The sequence below is a fragment of the Dendrobium catenatum genome, unplaced genomic scaffold (assembly GCF_001605985.2).
Source record: "Dendrobium catenatum unplaced genomic scaffold, ASM160598v2 fragScaff_scaffold_974, whole genome shotgun sequence".
In the NCBI taxonomy this organism is placed as follows: Eukaryota; Viridiplantae; Streptophyta; class Magnoliopsida; order Asparagales; family Orchidaceae; genus Dendrobium; species Dendrobium catenatum.
Window position 1 is genome coordinate 2,169,842 of NW_021319436.1, and position 20,420 is coordinate 2,190,261.

General features: G+C 36.0%; 1 protein-coding gene across 1 annotated transcript; it reads left to right on the forward strand.

The window, feature by feature from the left end:
• The first annotated feature begins 973 nt into the window (after positions 1-973).
• LOC110101874 (V-type proton ATPase subunit c''2) lies at positions 974-19,876 on the forward strand. Its single transcript, XM_020829956.2, has 4 exons — positions 974-1,243; positions 1,352-1,429; positions 19,021-19,191; positions 19,493-19,876. The coding sequence occupies exons 1-4, from the start codon at positions 1,134-1,136 to the stop codon at positions 19,662-19,664; spliced, it is 531 nt and encodes a 176-aa protein (XP_020685615.1). The 5' UTR covers positions 974-1,133; the 3' UTR covers positions 19,665-19,876.
• The last annotated feature ends 544 nt before the right edge of the window (positions 19,877-20,420 follow it).

A 20,420-nucleotide genomic window follows, 5' to 3' on the forward strand; every position in this document is an offset into this window, starting at 1 on the left:
ATGAATTTAAACCATCAAAATCATCCATATAAAGTCTAACACATTTAATTACTAGATATTAATATATTGTATACATCAAATTAAAATTATGATATCATACTATCAAAATCATTTATTTCAAAATTTTAATGAATCTAACTAATGATTTTAACCATCTTTAATGCTTTAAATTTTTGATATGCCATAAAATTTATTATGTTTTAATGAAATATGTATATATATAATGATTCTTCTATGGAAAGTAGGTATCCCTAGAACCTCTATTCCTTATGCTGGAGGTTTTGGGCTCCAATAATGTTGAGGCCCAACTACGTGGGCCTGCCTTCCAAAATATCTGTACCCGCACAAACTTAAGGCAGTCGCATAAAATGCAAAGTTACGGGAGGCGCCGCATGTAAAATCGAGCATTATACGAAGAGATCGGCCTATTAGGGGCTGTTTGGCAACAAGTGGGATTTAATTTTAATGGGATTTAGTAAATTCTGTAAATCTGAATTTAATAAATCCGAAATATGTTAAATCATGAAAACTGTTTGATATATCAAATGTTAAATCCAAAAAAACTGTTTGGTAATATATTTCAGAATTTATAACAGTTAGGCATTTAAATGTGAAGAAGATAATTATAAGTTAAAAATAAATTTATAATTAAAAATAAAAAATATAATGTGTTATATAGTTAATAATATGTTAAGTATAAATTACTCATTAATTATTATTTATACAATTAATTATATATTTAATAATAGATATATTAAGTTATATTAATTAATCTAATTATATTAATATTTAATTACTATTCGGATAAATCCCGCTCGGATTTACTAAATCCGGCTACCCCTCGGATTTACTAAATCCCGGATTTAAGCTGTAAATCCGTAAATCCGGGATTTACTGAATCCCGGGATTTAACGTGCGCACAAAAACTGTTTGGCTGGATTTAGCGTAAATCCGACTTAAATACCGCTGTAAATCCGATACCAAACAGCCCCTTATCTCTTATTCGCTCTACCTTCTCCCACATCCTGCTTGAGTCAGTTCCTTCATTGTTCTCGCCGGATAAGCCCTAATAGTTGATCGTTCCTTTCGTGCGAGGGAGTATTCCTCCGTCAGCGATCAGCTTTTTGTTGAAGATGACGACGACGAGCTCATGGTCGCGGGCTTTGACGCAGATCTCGCCCTACACCTTTGCATCGATCGGTATTGCGATATCCATTGGCGTTTCTGTTCTTGGGGCTGCTTGGTAACCAATTTTGTTCTCCTATCCTCTCTCTTGTGTTCAGCTCTCTTTCCTACGGCAATTTTTAACGGTGATAATTTTTTTTTCTTCGTTCTTCTTCTACAATGTCAGGGGAATCTACATCACTGGAAGCAGTTTAATTGGTGCTGCTATTAAGGCTCCGAGAATCACCTCTAAGAATCTCATTAGGTGTGTGGCGTGTCTCTATCCCCAATCCTTTGCTTTTTAGGCATCTCTTGATTATTTGGTTGATGCAAATTGTACTTCTGTCTTATGGCGAAGATGAAGGTTGAAGCTTTAAATTCTTAGCTTGAGTCAGCTGTATTACCAAGTATGTCTAATTATCACCTTTATATAAATTCATTAGGTACCCTGGAATTTCACGAAATCTTTTAGGGGCTACTTGGTTTGCGGATATTTTCAGTAAATTTTATGTTATTAATATGGGCATTTGTCTGTTTTGGTGTTATCGTTAGATTAGGACAACCTAGATTGCAGCTTAACTAGTATTGTTGCGTCTATCCGTTGGTCAAACTGACGGAGATTCAGATTTGTTGATTTAGATTGCATGTGAAAATAAAAAAAGTTTAGTAATACTACACTGCTTAGGATAAAGATTTGGACTTGAGAAATCAGGATTTGGGGCTTTTTCTTTCTGTGTTTTGAGGCGTAAGCCTAAGGTATTTTTGAGGTGTAAACCTCATAATTAAAATATAAAATTAATAAGAAATATGAAATAATAAGTGACATACTAAAATCAAAGTAAAATATTAAAGCAATATAAAAAAATCTTACAATACTGCAAGCATTAAATAATAAGTCTCTCTCACTCCCAATTCATTATAAACAAATAGTCGAAGATTGTAATTTGTGTATTCAAAAGTCTTTTAACACTCATATTACTTAAAAGGTCTTTATTAGAATCATCATTGTAGTTAATTGTTTTCTCTCATCTCGTATCCTTAGTTGTATGAACATGCTCTCAATCTTTTTCAACATCGCCAATCTTAACAATCTTCCTCTTCTCCGATCAATAAAAATTAGAAAGAATATTTATTAAAATTTAAAATAATGACTATATTGATGATTTTGATTTCTATTATATTAAAATTTAGAACAATGTGTTATGTTATTTTTTTGTTTTTTGTTTTAACTTGTATTGGCCTTATTCCTTCATCCATTAGAGAAGTAAACATTAGGATATTTACCTTGTAATTGTGATTGTGTAGCTTTGTTTTCATCATTCACAAATCATTTCTCATCCAATGGCACACCATTATTAACTAAAGGATCTTCATCATCCTTTTGACCTCAAATTAATTTTTTTTAATCTCTTCTTATACATAATGTAAAACAATTTCATCCTTAAGGTAGTCTGTGGGCTCCGAAAATTTGGCCCCGGCCTCCCCGCCGCGCTGATTGTGCTTTTTCTTTTGTCGAGGGAGTTTTAACTGGATAAGTTCCGTGGTAAATTTTGGAAGGCAGATGGGTTTGTAGATAAGACACTACCCAGAGATTTCGCCCTCATTTTGCGAGGACTTTATGACCTGAGTTTTGGTTTCCTATAGGCACAAGCCCCTATAGTTAATTACCCCTCCCGATAACGAGAGAGAACTTTCAATTAAGGCTAGTCGTCAATCAGATACGTATAGAGATACGTGTTATCTGGCATATAGTAGTAGCATGAGCATTGGAAATTTGGAATTGTTTAGAAGCTTGGAAATTTGAAAAGTTTGATATTTAAAATAGAAATTCAACCATCTTGCACTTAAAGCGGATGGTGGGGGAATGGATGATAGACCCGATCAAGATCCCATGGTTCCGTCGTCCCGGGCCATCGTGATCCTGGTCTACTTAGTCAGAGGAGGTAGTCGACCCAACCTGACAGAAGGATCCTTGTCGGCAGCCATGGGTTGCTTCATCCAAGGGGATCTTGTAGACCTAGGATGGGTATTTGCTTAAGGGGATAAATTTAAATCCACCTTAGCTAACAGAGGGCTTTGTGCCATATCAATCATATCTTATTGATTCATATCTCAAGGATTTGATGCCAATAAGGAACGTAACGGTGGCCATAACTGTATTTCGTGGTGCCATTTGGCGGCAAAATCACTCGGTTCAGAGGTTCCCGAGTCATAATCGTTTACCTGCAGTGCCATTTGGCGGCAAAACTGCCAGTTAGAGGACACGTACCATGTCCTTACTGGCAGGAGATTGTTTGAGAATGGATCCTAGTGATATTTTCGACTAGGCATTAACTCCATCTGAGCTGAAGTAAATTTTAATTTGTCCATCTCGGCAAACTGTTGCGGAGGGTGGATGGATTTTGCTTTAAGTATGGATGTATTTATTTCAAATTTTAGATATTTTTGGATTTTGGGAATTTTGGATTTTTTGGATTTTATGGGTATTTGTATGGAGTTTTGGGGTTTTGGAAAATTGTGGGATTTTGGATTTTTGGGTGGAGCTTGTAAAGCATTTGAAAGTGTTTGGAATGGACCCCTTCGGTTGAGATTTGCATTCAACACGGTCGTCACGAGGTGTGGGGTCATTTCCATTCGTTGATTGAATCTTGTCGACCCTATCGAGTTATCGACAGAGGATCGAATTTCGTAGGTTTTATGCCCTTGTGAGTGAATTCATACTGTTATAGACCTTGAAGGCCTAATATGAATGCCTTAAAACAAATATACTAGTTGCCATAACCTTATATTTGCTTAATGATTTGAACCCTGTCGACTCTTATTGATCCGTATAGAAGGATCGGGTTCGAACTTGAATTCACTTATTGACCCGCACAGCATCCCTAGACGTCACGTGTGTTTGCACAACACGCTCGCCGGGGCCCATGCGGGTGTTTGGGGGCATTTTATAATTAAACTCTGTCGACTCCTTTTTACATGTTAAAGAGGATCGGGTAAATTTAATAACCCGCGTAGCATCCCTAGACGTCACGTGTGTACCAATAACATGCTCGTCGGGGCCCATGTTAGTTTTATGATTGCTTTTACCCCTTCTAGTGTACCTATGTATATACAAACTACGGTGCACGTGCGGGGGTACTTTGAAAGTATTTGTAGACGCTTTTTGTCCGCTTGCATAGAAGTTGCAGATCCGGTGGCGTGGTGTAGCAGCTTCTGAATAGAATTGTTCGCTGCTTTGTACAGGTAGACTGTCGTGCACTACTTGTTGCTTTCTGCAGGTGGATCATAGTGCACTAAGGAATCTCCTGTTTTAATCTGTAGGTGCTTGCTTTTACTATAACCCTTTGGCATTTTACTTGTGACTGGTCATGAAGGTGTCTTATCATTCATTGCCCTCTACTATGACAGCATGCAGGTGTGTAGATGTCTTGTATATATATGGCAGATATACAGTCTTTGCTTGTCATTACTTGCATGATTTGATGTGCCTATTTGTACGTGAACATTGAGTGCAAATCTCTTGGCATTGTCCATAAGCGTTCGCATTTGCCATTTTTCCCCTACATTTGCTCGTAGGCAGCATCTAATATATGCAGCAGATCTTCTTACGACAACCTATGAATGTTTGTATTTGATGTGTATCGTTCTCCTTTACTTGAAATGGACTGGCATATTTGTTGACTATTGAATGATGGTCTTTTGTATTTTCTTGTATCTTGATGCTAAATATATATATATATATATGTATTTGCAAGGAACCCATAATCCTTGTAATTTATTAATCGTCGTTGATTACAATTGGATAGCATCGTTCATATGCAAGCTATATTGGTTTCACACACTTCAAATACATCTTGGTTTATAGTTCATCACTACTTTGATCCACGAGCCAGTGGTTGTGTATATGAAAAGTCTTATATCATTGCATGAGGCACATTATCATATTCCTCGTTCAATCATTGCATGGATATCAACTTGATTGGAGAGCTTGAGTCAGTTTAGTTTGATCACTCCTTGCCCCAATTGGTGATTCTTATTGAACATACATCTTTCATTTGATCTCAATTTGGTGAGCATGAATGTAGATTGGTACTTGGATGATGATCGTTTGCTATTTGATTGCCTTTTCATTAAATTCTTGTTTGCATGTAGATTGATTTGCTTGAACGATTCGAGATAATTCCACCTCATCATTTCTTGCTTATATATCTCTTAAAGACTTAGTCTTCATTCATTTGCTTACCTTTGATTTCATCATTTTCATGACTTATGACTTTCAATTCCAAACATTAGACTTTAGTTTAGGTTAAGATTTAGATCATTAATTCAAAGTCCGGTTTCGACTTGAGCTTAAGACCAAGTCCAGAATGAGTCTTCTTCATTGTCATATGAAGTGCAAGTCATCTATTGTTCAAAAGTTTGCAAGTTCTTCTTCACTTGATTTAAGTTTAAGTTCATGAACCTCTTTAGTAGCTCATTTGAGTCCAAGCTCTTTGTTCTATCGTTCAAGCCCAAATCAAAGTCCCCTTCATGTCCTTGCTTATTTTGTAAGTTCAAGTCATATCCACTTGATGTGTAAATAAGTTCAAATATGAGTCCAAGTCAATTTCAAGTTCCCTTGAATTAAGTTCATTTGTGTTTAAGTTCACTTAAGTCCTTGTCCAAGTTTATTTAAGTCCAAGTCCAAGTTTATTTAAGTCCTTGTCCTTTTGGACAAAAATTCGGCAGCCTCGCGACGTAGCCCCCATTTAGGGGAAAAACCAAGAAGCCGCCTACCCGCCATGTCAACAAAGACGTGTACGGTTGGTGTTTGTGAGACACCGCGGTGGTGTTTTTTATTTTTTCATCCACCATGTCAACAAATGCACGCCAACAAAGGCGTGCATGGGGTTTTAAAAAGTTTTTTTTTTTAAGTTTGCTTTGCCCCCGCTCGGGGGTACTTATGAGTGACCCCACCTCGCCATAGGTGCCGCACCGGGATCCCATCCCACCACGCGCAACAAAGTCGTGCATTGTCGGTTTTCCGGTCCGCCACGAACATTGAAGTAGGGTTTTGAGTTTAAGGTGATTACTCGCCCCATCGTAGGCGTCGGACCGGGGTCCCATCCCACCACGCGCAACAAAGGCGTGCATGGGCGATTTTCCGGTCCGCCGCTAACTTTGAGAGCGAGAATATAGGTTTTGGAGAGTTCATACCTTCGGGGGGTTGTTGGTGTTGGCTCGAGGATTGAGGGTACCAAAAAAAAGAAAATGCCTTAATTTGTAATTAATTATGAATTAATTATAATTAATTGTATTTAGCAATTAATTATATTAAATTCATGATTGATTATAAATTAATTGCATTTAATTTATAACTGATTATAATTTAACTATAATTAATTACATCGAGACTATAATTAATTATAATTAACTTAAAGAAATCAATTATAAATTAGTTATTTTAATTTATTATTAATCATACATTAATTAAAGTTAATTATATTTAATTAACTATAATTAATTTAAAACTAATTAAACTATTTTGCTAAATTTATAATTAATCATAGACTAATTATGATTAATTATAATTTAGAGCAGAATTTTAGTGAGATAATGGCTCAGGATGTAGGATTCGAGCAAGATTTAAGTTAAATCCTTTGAATGTCTAGTAAATCTCACAGTGGAATAAATCCTCTGTTTTCTCCTTTAACCGCAAATCTAGGGCTTATCAAGCCTTGTAGTTCGGAGGATTAACGGGACTTGGACGAAGAAGCAAGCGAAAGGAAGTAAGTTACCTTCCCAACCAGCGAGCTCCGGTCCCTTCTTCCGATTAAAAATGCCGCAACTTCAAAGCCGACAGGGAGAGAACGTCGGAAGAGGGGGCGAAGTCGAGCGGCAAAGATAGAGGTAGGATTTGGTGCCCCTCTCTCTCTCTCTCTCTCTCTCTCTCTGCTCGAAAGGGAACGGGAGGCAGCGACGGGATTTGGAGGAGGGAGAGAAGGTCTACGTGTGGGGAGTGCCGTGGGAAAGAGCCGAGCAGAAGCGAATGGAGGCCTCTTCGTCTCCTATTTATCGACGTGAAAAGAGTCCGGTTCAGTGGAATTACTGCAAGAATCGCGAAGAATCGACTTGAGCGGCGCCGTTCTGCAGGTAAGTGGATTTCTTGCGGGTTTTAGGGATTATGTGGATTTTTGCTTGATTTTGATTTTCTCTTCTCCCTTTTGATTTTAATCTTGCTGTTGAGGTCAACATAGTCAAGCAATTTCATCCATCACATTGTGAAGTTGTGGCCTCTAAATTAACTTGAGACATTGGGCTTATAGAAAAAAAGGAACATCATCAAATTGAGGTTCGAGCCTTATGAAAAAAATAAAATAAAATGTTGAGATGCACCTCACTCAATTAAGGTGTCTGCCTCACTCAAGTTAGGTGTCCACCTCAACCGGTTCATGTGAAATATACACTTCAAAGCCTTTTCTATGCACCTAAGACTAAGGTGCATCTTACTTAATTGAATGAAAAATAAAAGACTTTGATTTTTTGTCGTACTTATTGGAAAATGAATAGATTTTGATTTTGTGTTACTTATTGGAAAATTAGTACATTTGTGTTTTGTTAACTAAGTGTCACAATGAAAATTTTTAATTGTAATACTTTTGAATAAAAAAAGAAGTATATTTTTGAGAATAATAAAAAAATGACGGCCAAGACGTATGTGTTTGAATAGTATCCTTTCTTTGTTGGATTTAAATGTTTTAGATAATATAACATGCAATTTAGAGCTTCTTTGGTAATTGATTCTTCAAGGTTCATAGATTCTCTTTTTTTAGGAAGTCTAATCTTCCTTCTCATGCTCTATTATTAAAATGCACAATGTGAAAGGATAAAATAGAGGACTAAATTTTGGATCACTAATAAGTTGGTAAATAATTTAGGTACGTGAAAGATATTTCAAAGTGTGAGGGATTAGTTTTAAGAATGTCTTCTTGGCTAGTTGAAAGATCTATCAACAACATTTATTTTCTTGGTTCTAGGATAAAAAGTATATGAAATAAATTTATGTGAAGAATTTGTCATATTGTTTGTAGCTCTTAAATCAATAATTCAAGAGTTGAGACTTAGCATCTCTGAGATTATAAAAGCTTGGGAAGAGGAGGTTGATCTAAGAATGCAAGAAAATAAGTACTATCATAGGATTTTTTTTTCTGGTGATACCATGAAGTTTTTTAACTTTTAGATTTTCCGTTCTTGAATTCAATGGGTGATTCTATTGTGTTATTTTCTTTTACTAGTGTTATGTATGCATATGTCTAATTTTTTGCTTGCCCTCCTACTGTTGTCCAACTTTTACTTGGTGGTTTGCCATGAAGCTTTCAACGATGTTTTTGTATGACGAGCCTTTTTGCAATGTGTGCATTATATGGACTCTCTATTGATCATCTTTATTGGGTTTGGCTGCAGTACTTTTTGGAAGAAGAGAGTTTTAAATTATGGTGTTTGATATTAGGAGCTTTTGTCATTATGGCCAAACCTTCTATGGGGTTATTGGTAGTTATAACTCCCATTTTCCCTTCTTCCATGGTTGCTTGCGCTCATTGGTAGATCATCCTTTACAAGAATTTATACTTTTATAATATCAAACTTGACATTTATTCCCGCAGAAAAATCACAAACTTGGCCTTTTTCAATGGACTTTTTAAGTGGAATTGAACATTTGCCGCATTCCATTTGGATACATCAGTAACGATCCATCTTTTTCCTAAGGACTTGTAGTATATTTAGGCCTCTGGAAAAATATGGAATTTTATGGGATGGATTTTCCCATTTGCTTTGTGGTCGAGATCTTGGTTTTGATCTCTTAGATTTAGGCCTCATCATAGGTTTTAGAATACATTGATTTATTGTATCTTGAATTTCTTTTGTCGAGTGACTATGCATGTGTCAATTATCTCAGAAACCATGGTCTTCCATAACCAAGCATCACCATAGAGTCTTGTTCATCTCAAGTATTGAGCGCTAGATAGCATTGCTGAGGTCCGGTGCCAAGTGAATGCCCCAATTTTTTTCTTTCATTTAAGACAATGCGAATCAATTGTCACCACTTGAGGTAATTCTTTCCTTTCAAGTGATATGTTGAATGGATGTTTTTTTAATTTTCCTGTTGCATTTGCACTGTTGGTCTCAGTTCCAAATGAAGCTCAAGGGAAGATGGGTATTTTTGTGATCCATCAGGAGGAGAAATATGGTGGTAATTGGTTAAAAATCGAAAGAATGATAGATATAAGGATACAACAATGAAGGATACAATGAGAAAATTATGTGAAATGAAAAGATACTTGTAGCAATGAAGGCTTGTATGTTCTAGACAATGCATCGATGAAGTCTGCTGCTTTTAGAAATGCGTAGAAAAAAAATGTGAAGCTCTGATGCCATGATAATAATTGGAGAAAAGTGACTTAGCATTTTATTCCAACATTTATTTAGTATTTATATGATCCTAGAAGAGCTTTTGATAGGAAACATATGAATTTAGAGAAGAATAATTACAATTGTTTACAGATTGATGGGTAGTAAAATAATAATTACATAATAATTACAATAGTCTATAGATTGCTGAGATGGTTGCAACAATCCCATGGATCATAGATGTGACATGAAGTGAATAAGGAAGGTGGAGAATTGTTTATCTTAGTGGAATATTGATAGAGGAAAAACTAATGAAGCTAAATTGATTGAGGCAGAATTGATGAAGATTAATATTTTCTACAATTTAACCCTAATTAATGGTAAACATGCATACGCAAGAACCCACCATCATTGTTCCTTGACACTGCTATTCACCTTATTGTCATTCTACAACAGCCTCTTGTGAGCTCTAGCTGGATTCTGGCATGGATCGGTTGGAGGCCAGGTAGTTTTGCTTGGCTGTCCGTGAGCTCTAATTGCCACGAATGATTTCATGATGGTTGCTAGCAAGTCCCTGTTGGCTGCAGCTGAACTTAATGAGGTTCTGTAAGGCATTGGCAACTTATTTGGGCCATGCTGTTGTGGGTCTCAAAGGGCTTTCATGCGTTTTAATAGGGCCTTCAAACAGTTGACCCGGGCCTATGTTTATTTATGAGGGTTTTATTAGGTGAGCATATTGTTAAACCTTTTAGCTGGAGATACCACAAAAATACATGGTTCTGATGGGAAATAAATCTAATCAAATAGTTTCCTTAAAAAATAAACCCAATATTTGTTTAGTTCATACAATGTAGCATTTTAAAATTAAAACTTGGTTGATAGGGGTATAGGTACTTGCAGAGAGGAAAGAAAGAGTTGGAGGGAATTAGATGGATGAATAGATGTGGTGATCAAACCCTGAAACATGTAAAAAAGCTAATAAAATGGTGTGGGCATGAAAGAGTGTGATTGAGTTAAGATAGCTTGGAATGACTAGGCATATACTAGAAATAGAAAATAAAATATAGAGATATAGAGAGGGAGGTCGAGAGTGAGAGAATATATAGTTTAGTAAGAAGGTTAAGATAGAGAAACATAAATGAGAATGTCTTGGGGATTAAAGAGAATAATAAAGAGTTGCATGAAGGCAAATTCCATCTTGAGGTTGATGACTATAAAGCCTTGGAGGAAAAAAGGTTGAATTGAGTAATGGTAGGAGAGGGAGTTAGTAATGTGGCAGGAACTCTACGAGAGAGATGTGTGCTAGTGAAAATGATTGTTGTCAGTATTATGAGCTCTCCAGAGTTATGCAAGAGGAGAATGTGGCAAATGATTAGGGTTTATTTGGGAGGGTATGATCTACTTGGTAGGCTATTCATAACCATTTTTAATACCTCAAATCAATGCTTTTGAGATACCATTGTGACGTGAGAGGTCACTATTGTCTCATGCCGTGTACTAGAAATGTTACACACTTGTTTACAATTTGTCCTCCACTCCTTGATTTTTAATTTAAAAAATACTAATATTTAAGCAAGTTGAATTCATAGCCCAGCATGTCCCACATGTGTCTTTGTCTTCGCCTTGAGGCAATGTTAAAATTATTCGTGCTAATAGCGAATTCCTCTTCCACAGTTCTGATGGATGTGTCTCTTCTTGCAATTCTGAAATATGTGGCTTTTAATTCGTTTTTTTTATGTTTGCTAGCCGGTGATTAATGGAAGGAAACTTAAATGGCCTAATCCATTTTTCTGCTACATCTTTTTATTGATGGGGAATAGTTGATTGAATGAAAGTAAATTTTAAGTCCTTCCAGTGCCATGTCATGAAATGGGCAGGTAAACGTTGGGGAGTAGTTCAGTTTTATTAAATGCTGAATCTTTCTTTTCATTTATTGAATGATAAGTTGCTCCATTTTGAAATTGATCAATACTAGTTTGTGAGTGAGGAAAACTGTAAGCTATTTGATTTTACATGGAGGTATTCTGTTTAATATTGTCGAAGTTTACAGAATAAATAGCCAACATGAAGGGAATCTTAGTTTATACTTCACCTTTCTTAAATATGTCTGAAAGCTGCATTTGCTTATAATAGAGAGGTAATTAGGAAGATGAAATAAATATACAGCTAGAGAGACATAGAGACGAGGAGGGAAATGTAAAGAGATTTTCTTAAGACAGTACAACAACAATAAGCCTTTCTCCCACTATGTGGGGTCTGCTATATGAATTCTTTTTCTCCATTGTATCCTATTAAGAGTCAAATTCTCATCTAAATCTAATAAAGAAATGTCATTTCTAATATTTTCTAACCAAGTCTTTTTAGGTCTACCTCTACCCTTTTTAGCATAAGTCAAATCTAATACATTCCTAACCGGGTCATCGGAAGGCCGCCGTTTTATGTAACCAAACCATCTAAAGCGACTCTTTCTAATCTTATCTTTCACTGGAGCTACTCCAACCTTTTCACGTAAGATAATGTGAAGAATAAATAATAATGAAAAAGAAAGAGGGAAACTGCCCTGGGGAGTGGGTGGGGAGTCAAGGAGAACTAGGGCAAAGTGAAATGGTGATGGAAAGAATGACATATGGTGCATAGGGAAAAGAATTTCTTGACAAGGGGGATGCCTGTCAAGAATTCTTTGAGAAAAATGGTTAAATTGAGCAATAGTAGAGGAGACTTAAAGAGATTAGGGTGGAGGTAGAGAGAACCATAAGAAGGATGTATTGTAGTGATGATATCTTTTTTAGCGTTAGAATGGGAGCTCTTGAGAGTGAGTAGAATGAGTTGAGGGGCTAGGGTTTCTTTAAAAAGAGATGAGCAGCACGCTAGACTACTAAACTATGGAAAAAATAAAAAACAGATTTAATACCTAGAAGCACTTGTTTAAGGTCTTGTTGTGTCTTGGCCGAATGTCCCTTTTTGTCTTATCATATACTAGAAATATCGTACATTTCTCTTTGAGGTGTACCACACTACCGTGTGATTTTAAGTAATTAAAAGGTTTACATGTTAATAAAGTGTTTTGGCATGCCCCACAAGATTGTTCAGGCTGTGGGATTGGAGTAGAAATATCCGCACTTCATAGCAATGCCTCTTCTTTGACTCTAAAGTATGTTTCTTTTCCTATTCATGTTACTATCAGCTACTACATGCAATGAATGAGAAAAAATTTAGATGAATAATATAATTTTTGTTTGTAATCATAGTATTAGGTTGAATGAGGAAATGAGGATAGCATAGATACAAAAAAGTACCGTTCAATAGGATGATTATATCAGCTCTAGCTTTATGGTTCTAGATAATATAGGAAAAGTGGGTAAAATAATGATGGGAAGGGAAATTTAAAATACTTAAGTCAAGAAATTCTATGATTTTTATAAAAGGAAATCCAATTGTCTGAAATTTAGCATGAATACTCGAGTCATTTTTTGGCAAGAAGCAAACCGTTATTTTTTCAAGCTCGCATCAATTCATTCATGCAATATTTTTAAATTTCTTAAGCATCTTGAATAGCCAAAAGGGCAAACATCACATTTTTTTAAATAGCATCGTAATTATAAAACTTTCTCTAACTTTAGGAAAATTGAAATTCTCCTTTTTAGAGATGGGAGTGGAAAAGTATCCTTTATTATAAGCTTTTTGACATAAAAAGAGTAGCCAAATCCAAATAACCAAGAGGGTGCTATTTCAGTAATCATCCATAACTGATATTCGAGTTTGTCATAAGCTTTTATTTCTTTCATGATATGTAAAACCAACTAGATAGAATGATTTTGTGAGCACTCGATGTAATTGAGTTTCAATAATGCAATTTTTTTATATGTAGCTAAACAAATCTTTATAAGGCCTCAATCATCAATGAAGTACATAAGCACAAATAAATAATTAAGAGAATTGTTATTAGACAAAAATCAGTGTTGTTAAAAGTGCAGTTGAGAGTGTATTATAAGTGTGGAGGCAAACGATGTGCTGCCCCTACACATTCCTTGCCTTAGAAGCACAAGCTCGTAGCAAAGTGTGCATGTCACATTGCTTCGTCTCATTTATTTTCATGGCTTGGCTCCTACTCAGAGTGAAATCGTGGTTTAGATTTTATGGTTCAATTCAACATCTGCCATAATAAATAAGCATGAGCATTTTCTTCTTCTCACTATTTCTTGTATTTATTAAATTATTGCTCGAAATCGAAACAAGCTGGCTTGTTTTGATTGGGCTAACTCAAAATTAATTTCCAAACAAAATAAAAGAATTGCGTTGCTGCATGTTCTCAAACTCAGGTTGATGCAAAAGGCTGAAAGGACTTAATTTCCACATGGCATACCACTCGAGCAAGCCCTTGATTGGGCCATTTTCATTCGCAAGGAAATATCTGAGCTGTCCCAAGTCTTTAATCTCACAATTTTTTTTAGTTTGACATATTTTTAATGAACATAGTGTGATCACTTTGACATTGAATGAATCCATGCATCTGAACCATCCTCAATAATTGATCAAACCATGCATGCAATTATTGCTTATGACTATATATAGATTTTCAAAGCTTGTATACCTTGCCAACATTGAGTTGACTCTTGAGCCCAAAGGGAACATTCATATAGACCTTGATGAGGACATCAGTTCGTGGAAGGTTTATCAGATGCGTGGCCGCCGATTTACGGCCACGATCGAGTCTTTGTACTTTTGAGTTATTTATGTTATTTTCTTATTTATGTATTTTTCTATTTTCAGTGTCATGTATTTGTTTTTCAGTTGTACCCTTTTAGTGGGAGATGTCGTATGTAAGCCCGGAGGGCAATTGTGTCTTTTATTTTCATGAGTCCCATGTACTTGGCTATTTGTAGCCTCATGTTTTATTTTTCAAGGGAATGAATGATTATTATGAGATTTTCCTACACTTGTGTTTTGAGAGCAATTGAGAGTTCTTGGAGAGAACTTTGGAGAGATCCCTAGGAGAGGGAGATCGGATCACCCACCAACCTTGGAGACGGCCGGTTTCGTGGTTTTCTTTTTTTTATCTTTCGTCTTTCCCCTTCCACCTCCATTGTCGAACTTCCTTACATCCAAAAATCATCTCCACCCTCACCTAGCCGCCGGATTTCCCACTTCACCCGAGCCCCTCTCCTTCCCTCTCAACCCCACGGCCAACTCCATACCCAAACCCCTAATGCTACCGGCCCCAATTCCTTAGCCGCTGGCCAAGCCACCCCCCTCTTCCCCATTATGGCCTTGTTTCCTAAATTAGATTAACTCAAATTTGGGCAGATTTGAAATTCAAATTTAATGGATTTAAAATTCAAAATCTTTCCTAATTTATCAAATCTATTTTAGGAAAGTTCTTATATTAAATCCATTTGAATTTCAAATTCAAATTGGATTTATTTAATTACTTTCTTAATCCCTCTAGCTTCTTTAATTAATCCCAAATCACCTCCCAAATCTCCTCTCTCCCCATTAATGCCGCCAGCCCTCCCCCTTGGCTTGGGTTAGGAAATATTTCCTAAACCCCATCCTTGCTTTAGGCAATAAATTCAAACTCCCTAAATTCTCTCTTGGCCGAAATTCCCTCTTTCCCTTCTACTTGATTTCTTTCCAAAGAAGATCCCTCTTTGGAAACAAATCAAATCCCCACCTCCTCTATAAGCCGCCGGCCCCTCTCTCTCTCCAATCCCTCTCTCTCACATTAATTCCTCTCCTAATTCCTTTCCCTTTTAATTTCAAAATCTGAAATTTATTTCAAGATTTTGATATTAAAACATCTCCACCCACATAACCCTAGCGCACGTGTGGCTCTCCTCTTTGGTCGAACCCTTCTACTCTCAATCCCCATTATTTCTTGTGAGGAGCCCTTTTCTCTCAAGAGATCTAGGAGCTTGAAGGACGTCGCCGCCACCACCACACTCAACAAACCAATGCATGGCCGATCCGGAGACTGAATACGGCCTAACATATGACGAAGATGATTTCGTCGGCATTCTTCAATCGACCTTCTTTGACGTCAACACAAGGGTCGATCACACCGTCGAAGAGTACATCGAACGTATTCTGGATACGTTGGTAGAGGCAATTGACGAGCACTTTGAAGGCATTGAGTGGAGGATCTCCACCGAACCGTGACAAAGGTTCTCTTTTTCCCTTTTCAATATCTTTCTTAAATCTAACTTTATCTTGTGCTTGATTGTAGTCGCGAAGGATGATTCTCCCTGCTTCTACTAAGCTTAGTAAACGTAGGGTTTTGAGTGTTACTTTATGCTAATTAATTCTCATTGTTAGATTAGGGATTGTATTGAAACTACTATTTCAGCATAAAGTGATTTACTAATTTATTTTGAAAGTTTTTCAACTCTCTGGTTATGTGATTTAGCCTAAGCGGGCATGACCCCTTATTCGTTTTATTTCGTTGTTTTGAGCTGCTATTAGTTCTTCATTTTATTTTAATCAAGAGTTGTGCAAATTCCTAATGAATTGATTGCATTCATACGTAGTCCTGCATCGGACCTCTTCGAGATCACCATTTAAAAAAGTTGTAGACTAGTTTTGTTGCGAGGGATATAATACACGAATGAAGTTAAGTGTAACAACTAGAGCAAATGCATCCTCATAGTTTATCCCTTCAGACCAAGTGAAATATTTGGCCACGAAATGAGCTTCAATCTGTTCACACTTTCATTGATATTGTGCTTAATGGAGAAGATCTACTTTCATTTGATTGTTCTCTCTCTCGTCTGCCATTTCTTTCTAGGGATTTTGTTTCTATCATTACAACGCACTTCCATTATGTTATTCAAGAGCTCTTTGAATATTATTTGAAATTTGAACTTCCATTGATGATGTAATATAAGGCATGATAGATAGAAGCTTACTAGTCATATGACACAAAGTTACTGATAATAGGATGCTTAGTACAAGATCTACTATCATTCTTGATTGCAATAGATTGATCAAGGTCATATAAAGTTTGATCATTAATTTTATTACTATTTGAAGTTTAGAGTTCTCCAAAGTTTATAATAATGTTTCGGTGTAAGAGGTGCTTGGATCTCTGTTCTTTCTTTCACTTTTAGCCTCTTGGAGTAAATCATTTCCTTATTGGTGGCATTGTATGTGGATTATGAAGGGTGACAGCTAGTTTTAAGGACCATGTCCTTTGGAAGTATAGATCTAGCGATAACTATCGTAGATAGGGATCCATCTACAATTTGACTGCTGAGGTTTATAGAGTATGTTTTATACTCATAAAGAATCATAGTATCACCAGTCATTTGACCAAAAACGCCTGTGTTGACAATGCAGGATCCTAGTTTCCATATATAACCATGAGAGTGTTTAGAGGTTTTTTTTTTCAGCAATGAAAGCTGAGATCGCAAAAGATCTAGTGGCTTGAAAGGTTTGTTGAGACTTTGGTGGTTATAGCAATTTTTGAAGGAATTCAATTTGTTCTTTGTTGACACTGATATGAATTTCCGCTTTGTGATGACAATATTGATATGAATTTCACAATTTGTGCTGTCTTTATTTGTACTCAATGGTTTTTTCATGCATCTTCCAATAGTTTTCACGAGTATCTTGTCTTGTGATGATGGTTTGAATCTTTTTTTCTATCACCTTTATGGTTGAATTGGATCACTTGAGTTGCAAGTAGGTGCTTCTTTTGCTGCCGACCATAATATGGGATGGGGGACGGTAAAGAAAAAAATAAGTGGAAAAAATACGAGAAAGAGTTAACGAAATTATTCTGATACCATCTACAAATATATGGAATATTTCATTTGCATAGATAGTGTACAAGCTAGGTCTAAATATAGGAGATGATCCATGGTTTTCTCATGGATTGTAAAAATATCATCCTAAATAGAAATAATTAGAAAATGAACATAGTAAGAGATGATTTAAATATTTATGTAAGAGATGATTTAAATATTTAAATTTAGATCTTTATTATATTTAATGATAGACAAAGAACGAGCAATGCTATGGATTGGTGACGTTGATGAAGTAATCTTAGAATCCTCCAGGACGTATGCATGGACGATATCAAACGGTAAGTAGAAAGATCAACGGACGCTGTAGTATATGGGACATCAACGGCATGTAATAAATATTTTTTTTTTTGAATGTTGTTTCTCGCCTCAACAAACAACAAAATGAATAGCAAATGGCCTTTAGATAATCAAAATGAAAACATGCTTGATTGGGAACATGGTAAAAAAAGAAACTTGAGAAGGCTTTAGAGGGTGAAAATATGAATGGGAGAGATGTATAGAAAATAGAATCCATCAACCTTAGGTGATTTTTCCCCATCTAATCTTCATCAGGGTCATGATCCCAAAAAAATAATTGAAATTAAAAATACCCAGGGTAATAAAAAAATTTGCTTACTAGTTGATCATTAAAAAAAAAAAAAAGTTCAGGAAACATCCAGCTACCCAAAAGAACATAAAAACAAAGAAAAAGTTGTTCAAACAAAACAAAATGGAGAAAATTCAGAACAGGAATTTGAGAGAAATTAAATGTGAGAAGCAGAGGAAAGTCTGGAAAGGAAGAAACTATCAACTGAGGTTAAAACGTCAACTGAGCAATGTTTTTCTGAGTTGGAGTGCCATGTCAAGAAATGGGCTGTTCAAATGAGCAATCATTGTGAAGTTGTTCAGTTTTATTCAATGCTGAATCCAATGTTTGACTAGTTCTTATTGAATGACAAGTTTTTACTGTTATACCATGAACTTAGAATTGATCAAATACAGTTTTTTAAATGAAAATTTTAAACTAGTTTTGACTTTATACAGAGGCTGACAGTTATGTAGTAAACTTACAGAGGTTAAATGACCAACTAAAAGCAGTAGGCTTAGGGTTCGTTTGGGACGGCTTTCTTATTGCTTTTTAAGACAGTTTTTTAGTAAAAAATTAAAATTTTTGCACTAGAAAGCTACTTTAAGAAGCAGTAAAAATGCCGTCCCAAACAAACCTTAGTTTATACTAAATCACTATAAATTATGACCAAGAGCTTTCGTTATTATAGCACAATAATTACATCAGTGTAGATCACTGCTTCGGGAAACTCTCAATAGACATCCTTGCAGTAAGTTTGTCCTGTAAATTTATTTCTTATTTGTATATTCTTTCCTCCTTATTTGTAATATTAAGAACCAAATGTCTAAAATTCTCTTCAGTGCTATTAATGCTGTATTCCTAATTTTTGTCACAAATAATCTATTTGACATGAGTTGAGGCATTTTTAAGTAAAAGCATGATTGAAGAAGTTTTTTCAACCTAGCAAGAATAATGGCCAGCTCAGTTCTTGTAAGTTCGACTAGAGCTTAATATATGTAAAAATATGCAATTTTTTTACATTTGTTTATTTAAATATATATGTAATTTCAGCTGTCTGCACCATCGACTCTTATAACTGTAGTTTATTTTCTTTTCCAGTGTGATCTTTTGTGAGGCTGTTGCTATATATGGAGTTATTGTTGCCATCATTCTCCAAACCAAGTTAGAAAGTGTACCATCTTCACAGATAAATGAACCTGAGTCTCTTAGAGCTGGTTATGCCATCTTCGCTTCCGGCATCATCGTTGGCTTCGCAAATCTTGTTTGTGGGTATGATTTGATTCCAGACTTCTATGATCTTAATACTATAATTTAAATTCATCAAAATTAAACGCAGACACCCACCGCGGCTTAGCTCAGGTGGGGGGAGCTCGGCTGGGCAAAGTCCAGGTCCCGGGCTCGAATCCCTTGGGCGGCCGTGATAGTCTTAAGTGTTGACCTAGGTAAATGGTGTGGGTTGCCTACTAGGTCGACCGGGGTTTATTGACCGCGAAGCGGAGGGGTTCCTCGTCACTAAAATAAAATAAACGTAGAGTTGCCAGATTTGAAAAGTAACGTCTTCCTGAAACAGGCTCTGCGTTGGAATAATTGGAAGCAGTTGTGCGCTGTCTGATGCCCAAAATTCCTCACTCTTTGTGAAAATTTTGGTGATTGAGATCTTTGGCAGTGCGCTTGGCTTGTTTGGAGTGATCGTGAGCATAATCATGTCGTCTCAGGCAACCTGGCCTGCGAAATCTGGATGATGAGCATTCTTTCAAAAATCATCTGCCATCCAATCTTCAAGGTTTCTTGTAAACATTTTCTCTTAAATACTTGTGTAAGATTTACCTGAAGCTGTTTGTAGGGACTCTGTTAAATTATTCCTGCACTCTTTACGCTTCACTCAGCTATGTTTGCTGCGTTGGTTTTAAATGTTATATCAGTAATGGAAGATGAGATTTTCTGTACCCTCTAATTCATGGAAAATTATTAGGTGCAGACACCGGACATAGAGATATGTCCGGGCATCCACTTAACATTTAACATGTGGAGTGGATACGGTGGATTTATTTTTTATTTTATATATTTAACGTGTTTGCAAAAAATGGAAGATGAGATTTTTTGTACCCTCTAATTCATGGAAAATTATTAGGTGCAGACACAAGACGTAGAGATATATTCGGACATCCACTTAAAATTTGACATGTTGAGTGGATACGTTGGATTTATTTTTTATTTTATATATTTAACGTGTCTGTGGAATTTTAAGTCAAGCGCAGGTAAAGTGCAACTAAAGCACAATAAAAGAGTAGTCAAAATGTAACTAAAGCGTCGGTAAAGCATAAGTAAAGCACCGTAAAAAAGGGCAACAAAGGAGCAGTCAAAGAACAAATAAAGTGCAGGTAAATTGTAGATAAAGCACATAAAAAGCGCAATCAAAGTGTATTTCACATGTCAAATTTTTAGTGGATGTCTGGATGCGCATCTCTACGTCCGGTCTCCACATCTAATAATATTCT